Genomic DNA, 8,295 nt, shown 5'->3' with positions numbered 1-8,295 from the left:
TGGTTGGATTCACAAGATGTGTATCTTTCATTAGCTGTATTGGACTTGTTAATGTGTGAAAGTTAAATATTTCTAAAAAATATTTTTTGAATTTCGCGCTCTGCCTTTTCAGTGGAATGTGGGAGGAGTTCCGCTAGCGGAACGCCGGGGCTAGAGTAAGGTATGGACAGATTGAATTCTTCTTTACCTTTGAGGAATCAGCTGACAAATGGGCACTTATTAGCGAATTTGGAAGTGCAGGTTTTTCTTTGCCGCAAGATACTGTAACACATGGTACATGCTTCCGTGTTGTGCTGCTATTGGAAACCCCTGTCAACACAGTTGTAATTGCCCTTGAGCATGTTGAGTTGTTCTCCTTGACATGACATCTATGCCCGGTATTGTGTTTGCAGCTCATTTCCCAAACACACTTGAGAAGGACTTGGTATACTCAACAAATGACTTGTGCTGGAACAGTATAAATGTATATTGAATGATGAATTCATGGAAATAAATCATATCTGCTCCACTTTTATGATTATTCAGCACCGCTTTGAGATCATGTAGAGATATGTCTGAGATGACATTTGCATGAATTGATCAGACCTGTAATAATTATTGTCATATATAGTTCGTAGTGAGATAGGTCCAAGATTACAATGTATAAATACCACTGAGATCTGTATGGGATAAATGTAAGACATGTTTGAGAAAGAGCATCTGATTGTTCGTATCACATTGAAACTCTTTTAAGGTCTTGTACTACTCTCATTTATCTAGTAGCTGAGACGGAGAGAAGAGACACGTGTGAGAGAGTTCAGAGAACTCAAACAGTGATCACTGTGTGGCAGATCCATGTCTGCTTCTCAGGAGTGACAATTGAGAGGTATGAGAAAACGCACAACATCTCACTTTTGTATTGACCAGTGCTCTTTTTTGTGTCCAGGAGATTGACATAAGTTCTAAAGGAGATCTCATCTTGGATTTTGCTTTCCTATGGGAAGTGTCATCATTTCGCTGAAGGTGAAACTTAAAACTCTCACACAAAGCATTCACACGTGAAAGCTACATTTTCAGGTTTAGTGTTTTCAAACCTTTCCAAATCTCACAAAGACAAGGACCAAAGACAAACACATTTATTGTTGAAAATCCTTGTCCTATTTTTACAGTGTACATTGAATATGTAAATAGGCATGCAATGCTAAAGTGCAAGTCAGTGAACAATACTGTCTTCATCATAGATACAATTAAGGCATGTTACATTATAGACCTGGGTTCAAATACTTTGAGCTTTTGCTTGAGTCTGCCAGGAGCGTCAGTTTGCAGTTTTGAGACTTATCTATTGGTTTATTAAGTCAGGCAAGCTGAAATAGGCACAGATAAAGAATTTGAAATTATTTTCAAGTATTTTAAACCGATGTCTGTTAGATTCATATTCATTTTGATGTTTAATCTAGACTTTAATCAACAGGATATATGCCATAAAAAAACACAAACAAAAAACAACACTATCATCCTACCTACACCTATTAGGATTATATGTTAAAGGTGCAATATGCTCAAATTCGAATAGTTCACCTAATTTCAGTTTATGTAACAAAACAATCAATGTATGTTGTAGTGAATCATTGTACCATCTAATAACTGAAAATATTGTATTTTCAGCTGTTTGAAGCTGGTCTGCAAAACCGAAAGTAAAAGATGCAAAAACTAAACGTAAGAATGGGAAGCATAGAAAAGGCACACACAGAACAGATCTACTGCTTTTTAGACTTGCTTTCAATGAGTGACAGATCTATAACTCACATTTCTATGTGAATTTGGTCTGGTCACCCACAAAGTTACATATTGCAGCTTTGAGGTAGGGGAGAGTGGGGTAAGTTGAGTAAAAAGGTTCGTTGAGCCAACCCTTGTTTCTAGGAAAGCAAACATCAAATTAATCAAGTGACCAAATATTTAGGAAGAGGTCATCATTTCATGGAGTCTGTGAAGGAAGAACCCAAATGGAAAAATTGGCAAGCAAGTCAGGTCCAAAAAACGGATTTTCACAAAGTAAATGCATTTTTTGTTTATAAGTTTCATGATGCTTGTATCTCAAGCAAAGTAGATCGTTTTATGATTGTTTTATACATCAGTTGGGATCTGATGAATATGAGGTCCTAAACCTTTCACAAATGTGCATTCTTGTTTGCCTTGGGGTTAGTGGAGCCAATGGCCATGGGTTAAGCTGAGCCAATGGCCACCATACCCCATACAAATGATTACATTTAGTCAGTTTTATGCATAACATGCATAGTATTTTTGCAATGTGTCTAAACATATGAACTCAAGATAGTGCATTTCTATTGTTCCAGAGCAGGCATCATGTCCCGTGTATACAAACGTAAAACAAGCAGGGTTCTAGCCCCAAAGAGGTTCTTGAGCGAGCAGCCAAGGAAATGAGAGAAGGGAAGAAGTCCATCTCAAGCAGCAGCAAGGGATGAAAAAAATAGACAATGACAGAAAAATACAATGAACATGTAGCTGTGCGAAAGAGAGGCTATGATCGGAGTAGCAGATGCACATACTGTATGGTCTTATCTGATGACATAGAGTTTGAGCTTGCTAAACACATCAATAATCTTTTGGACCAGTTTCATGGGCTTAGTAGCCTCAAATGCAGAGAACTAGCCTACAAATTGGCACATCAAAACAACATCCCTGTCCCAGACAAAGGGTATGGGATATTGAACAGAGAGTTCTATATCTGAATGTACACCTATATTTAAGATATACAGTATACCCATTCCATGAATTAAACTTTGACCTAACAGCACCATCAACCACTGTCACAGGACACCATCACCCACTTACCCCAAGGCGGCTCGACTTACCCTGTCCCTATGCTCAACTTTCCCCATACCCAGGGTAAGTTGAGCCAACCACTTTTTATTTTGTGGAAAGGCTATGTTTTCAAAACCGTTATGTTTACATGAATTCTAATCATTTTCAGGGATAAACCACATTGTGAAATATATGTAGATATCTTTGTTAGAAAGAATACTATATTTCCCTTGACGTAGTGATGCTGAATGTAAACAATGGTTAAACATACCCCACTCTCCCCTATTTTCCGCACACAGAATTGTAGTCTTTCAGAGTTGTTGCCAGAGTTGCAATCTTTCTCAACAGGGTTCAACTGACCAGGGGCCTAGGGGTGCTGGACAACAAAATAAATCAGCTTGTTATCACCATAACAAATATCAATAAGGTCAAGGATATTGACGTCGGGCACTCACCCTCAAGGTACTTTAAGCCACCGCTAAGTGTCAATGTATAATTGTTTTGCCGTTTCCCTACCAAGATCATATGTCACAGTATTTTCTGCAGACATAATTGTAGTCTTTCAGAGTTGTTGTCAGAGTATTTCTCAGCATTGCTTGATCAGACTCTTTTCATTGATCGAACAGATCACCATGGCATCCGACTGTTTATCACAACAGTACAGATAAAAGAACGGAAACAACTTATCCTTAAAGTTGTCCTCCATGAATGTATAGATATGACTCCTCTCCTTCACGTCGTAAAACGAAACCTGGCCCTCTTCGCAATCCACATACACCCCAACCCTCTTCGGCTTGGCGTCAAGGGTTAGAGGTAACGGCGGGGTCGTGGAGGCCCTATATCCCTGGCCTTTCTTCATGGCCAGTGCCCAGTAGCCCTGGGAGGAGCTGACGGCGATACGCCCCTTCCTGTTGACTGATGCCTTGGCCACGCCTAGGTACCAGTCATCCTTGTCCCCCACCTGGACCTAGATAGATAGATAGATAGATAGATAGATAGATAGATAGATAGATAGATAGATAGATAGATAGATAGATAGATAGATAGATAGATAGATAATAATAGATAGATAGATAAGATAGATAATAGATAGATTAGATAGATAGATAGATAGATAGATAGATAGATAGATAGATAGATAGATAGATAGATAGATAGATAGATAGATAGATAGATAGATAGATAGATAGACCTGGCTTTGTATGCTGTTTTGTTTTTGAAAGCTAGGCAAAGAAACCACAAAAAAACATCATCATAATCAACAAACCTCCCAGTAGTGGCGTCCCGCGGTGAAGCCCTCGCGACCCAGGACAATGACCACAGTGTCGAAACGCTCTGGGATGTCCGGGAGGTCCTGCCAAGTTCCCAGGTGCCTAACTTGACGGCGGTCTTCCGAGAGCTGGAGCCAAGGGTTGGCTGAGTCTGGGTCGAGGGTCAGGTCCACTGGAAACAGGGAGGGAAGAGAAATGCAATTTTACCAGCTATCTCGAGTGTGAAATTATGGAGGATGTGAACATGTAATATATCTACTGCTGTACATATCATTGTTAGCATATCTTTTTGGTGTATATAAACATAGATTGATTTTGGATTACTGAGATAGTGTTAATTGGGTTGTTAACTGAATTCATCCTGACATTCGGGATTTCTTGTTTCTAGTTTTGATTATTATTTGTGTACTTGTTTGACATTTTTCCTGCACTGTTAGGAGCTAGTAACACAAGCATTTCACACTAAGCTGTGTACGGGACCAATAAACTGTGATTTGATTTGATTTTGATTTGAATGCCGACCTGTGTACTTAAGAATCTTCTTCAGCTCTGTGAAAATGGACAGAAACCACAATTCAATGATTTAAAAACAAAACACATCACTTCTTGCTCAACAATTTGCAGAGAACAAGAGGTTTGGAAATAAGGTAATAGTGAGAGAAATCACACATATCGGTCCTTTGTTGAAAAACCTACCAGAGTCCACCAGTTTGTCAATTTCCTCACTCAGCGTCTCTTCCAATTTGGACACAGCTCTCCTGATGATCCCAACACACACTTCAGTATGTACACAGGTCCCAGACCAGTCCTTAGTGGCTGGAGGGGTACACAGGGCTGGGAAACTCTACAGCGGGAGATAGGAAAAACAATCGGTCAATTTAGTCAATCTATACAATGTACACTGAGTGTACAAAACATTAAGAGCACCTTCCTAATATTGAGTTGCACCCCCTTTTACCCTCAGAACAGCCTCAATTCGTCAGGGCAAAGCGTTCCATAGGGATTCTGGCCCATGTTGACGCCAATGCTTCCCACAGTTGTGTCAAATCGGCTGGATGTCCTTTTGGTGGTGGACCATTCTTGATACACAGGGAAAACTGTTGAGTGTGAAAAACCCAGCAGCTTTGCAGTTCTTAACTAAAACCGGTGCACCTGGCACCTACTACCATACCCCGTTCAAAGGCACTTAAGTATTTTGTCTTTCCCATTCACCCTCTGAATGGCACACATACACAATTCATGTCTCTATTTCCCCAAGGCTTAAAAATCCTTCTTTAACCTGTCTTCTACCCTTCATTTACACTGATCGAAGTGGATTTAACAAGTGACATAAATAAGGGATCATAGCTTTCACTTGGATTCACCTGGTCAGTCTATGTCATGGAAAGAGCAGGTGTTCCTAATGTGTTGTACTATCAGCGTATTTGTGTGCTATATTTCTTATTTTGTGATAAAAAATTTGGGACAAAGAAAATAATGACAAGACCGAACCAAATTTGTGAGCTATATTTCTAGACTACAATGTGTGCATATTCTGCTATGTATTATTAATGAAATCGGCAATCCCTCCCACCTGTAGGAAGTGGATGTGGTCCTCTGTGCGTGAGAGGTGCTCCAGGTCTGTATTCCTCCTCTGTAGTTCAGTGATCTCCTGTTCCAGCTCCCCTATCAGGCCCTGGGACCACCTTGTATGAATTAATACGGAGGTCAGACACCATAATGTTAGCTCCAGGAACCTTTTAGTAAGATAAAACCGGATACAAGGCACAGAGCATGATGGGTACTGTAGTACTTCCTCTACCCACCTCTCTGTCTCTCTCTGCTTTTCCTCTATAGCCAGCACCAGCTCCGCCTGGGTCCTCTGGATGGACCGAATCAGCTCCTGGAACACCTGCATGCTGTCCTCGATCTCCCTCTGGGCACTGGACTACAGGGGAAAGAGATCGTCAGTACTTAAAGCTGGTGTCCTTAATGGTGAAACTGACACGTCCGTTTGCGATATTACAACAACAAAGAAGTCACTGCAAACGACAAACGCGTTTTTGTTCCCCTTCTCTCGGACATCGTTGCACGCACGATAGAACAACAGCATAATGCTCCTCACCTCTGCTTGTCAACAAAACAAAAACAATAGTTTTACCTTTTTGGGTGTCATTTTCCCTGGACATTTTCCAGAATTCATAATACAGGAGATGGTCACATTGAATAATATGGTAATAACCATTTTAGTACAGTGTTATTACACATTTTTGCATATTGCTTACTGATTGGTAACTGGGTATCATCAATGTTATTATTATACTGTATTGGGAGACACCCCTAGAGGGTAGAAGATTATATCATTTATTGAGCAGCAGCTGTATACGACAGTATTCTGTCTCATGCACTGTGGTAGACACATCGGTAATAACATTGCCAAGAGGTCCAATCCGCATCCCAAATGGCACCCTATTCCCTATACAGAGCACTACTTTTGATCAGAGACCCCAGGGCTGTGGCGGTCATGAAATGTTGTCAGGCGGGTTATTGGCACGCAACAAACTGCTGGTCTCACGATAATTGACCGTTAATTAGCTTAAGCGCGCATCTCCAGGCCTCCACGCATACAGGCCGCCGATGCACGCCGTTTGAATATCTACCGTTAAATATGGCTAATAAATGAATTGAATACACACCATCACAATAGATACATGATTTCATTTAGTCAGGCCTGAACTGTCATGTTTTGTCTTTGATCATGTCTTGTCCCTGTGCTTCCCTCTGCTGGTCTTATTAGGTTCTTTCTCTTTCTCTCTCTCTATCGTTCCGTTCMTGCTCCCAGCTGTTTCTCATTCTCCCTACGACCTCATTTACTCTTTCACACCTGTCCCCTATTTTGCCCTCTGATTAGAGTCCCTATTTCTCCCTCTGTTTTCCGCTGCCGCTCCTGTCCTTGTCGGATTCTTGTTTGATGTTTGCTGTTCCTGTGTCCTTGTTTCCGCCCTGTCGTGTTCTCTGCCTTTCTCAGATGCTGCGTGTGAGCAGGTGTCTATGTCAGCACGGCCTGTGCCTTCCTGAAGCGACCTGCAGTCTGTGGTCGCGTCTCCAGTCGTTCCTCTCTATTGACGAGAGGATTTCAGTTTCCTGTTTTGGATTACCATTGATTATATCCAGGAGAATCATTATTTGTTTAATACTGGAATAAAGACTCTGTACTATTACGTCGCTTTGGGTCCTCATTCATCAGCATAACAGAAGAATCCGACCAAGATGGACCCAGCGACTATGGATTCTCCAACACTGCGTCGAGTTCCAGGGAGCAATGCTCGGCAGACACGAGCAGGAATTGTTTGCTGCTCGTCATGCCGTTGAGACCCTGGCCGCTCAGGTCTCCGATCTCTCTGGACAGTTTCAGAGTCTTTGTCTCGTGCACCAGCTACTTCCTGGTCTTCCGAGTCTCCGGAACCTAGGGTTAATAACCCACATGTTACTCTGGCAGCCCACTGAGTGTCGCTCTTTTCTCACCCAGTGTGATATTGTGTTCTCTCTCCAGCCAACACGTACTCTAGTGAGAGAGCTCGGATCGCTTACGTCATATCACTCCTTACTGGTCGGGCTCGGAGTGGGGACAGCTATCTGGGAGGCAAGGGCTGAGTGTTCTAACGATTATCAGAACTTTAAAGAGGAGATGATCCGGGTTTTTGATCGTTCAGTTTTTGGGAAGGAGGCTTCCTGGCCTGCTTCCCTATGTCAAGGTGATCGATCCATAACGGATTACTCTATAGAGTTTCGCACTCTTGCTGCATCCAGTGACTGGAACGAGCGGCGTTGCTCGCTCGTTTTCTGGAGGGACTCCACGCAGAGGTTAAGGATGAGATTCTCCCGGAGGTTCCTTCCAGCGTGGACTCTTTGATTGCACTCGCCATCCGCATAGAACGACGGGTAGATCTTCGTCACCGAGCTCGTGGAGGAGAGCTCGCGTTAACGGTGTTTCCCCTCTCCGCATCTCAACCATCTCCTCCCACCGGCTCAGAGACTGAGCCCATGCAGCTGGGAGGTATTCGCATCTCGACTAAGGAGAGGGAACGGAGAGTCACTAACCGCCTTTGCTCTATTGCGGTTCTGCTGGACATTTTGTCATGTCATGTCCAGTAAAAGCCAGAGCTCATCAGTAAGCGGAGGGCTACTGGTGAGCGCTACTACTCAGGTCTCTCCATCAAGATCTGTACTACTTGTCGGTCCA

General features: G+C 42.4%; 1 protein-coding gene across 2 annotated transcripts in view; it reads right to left on the bottom strand.

Moving 5' to 3' along the window:
• Positions 1–3,078: 3,078 nt before the first annotated feature.
• Positions 3,079–8,295, bottom strand: part of LOC112068851 (E3 ubiquitin-protein ligase TRIM39) — a 16,693-nt gene continuing 11,476 nt past the window's right edge. For both annotated transcript variants that reach the window (XM_024136065.2, XM_024136066.2), the window contains exons 4-9: positions 5,879–6,000; positions 5,647–5,758; positions 4,770–4,917; positions 4,596–4,622; positions 4,070–4,245; positions 3,079–3,769 (exon numbers count right to left, since the gene is read on the bottom strand). In XM_024136065.2, the coding sequence (XP_023991833.1) occupies positions 3,389–3,769; positions 4,070–4,245; positions 4,596–4,622; positions 4,770–4,917; positions 5,647–5,758; positions 5,879–6,000 (966 nt within the window). In that variant the 3' untranslated portion in view covers positions 3,079–3,388. The remainder of the gene's footprint in view (positions 3,770–4,069; positions 4,246–4,595; positions 4,623–4,769; positions 4,918–5,646; positions 5,759–5,878; positions 6,001–8,295) is intronic.

The sequence above is a fragment of the Salvelinus sp. IW2-2015 genome, unplaced genomic scaffold, assembly GCF_002910315.2.
Source record: "Salvelinus sp. IW2-2015 unplaced genomic scaffold, ASM291031v2 Un_scaffold775, whole genome shotgun sequence".
Lineage (NCBI taxonomy): Eukaryota > Metazoa > Chordata > Actinopteri > Salmoniformes > Salmonidae > Salvelinus > Salvelinus sp. IW2-2015.
Note: the sequence above shows the minus strand (reverse complement) of the source record. Positions and strands in the feature narration are given on the sequence as shown.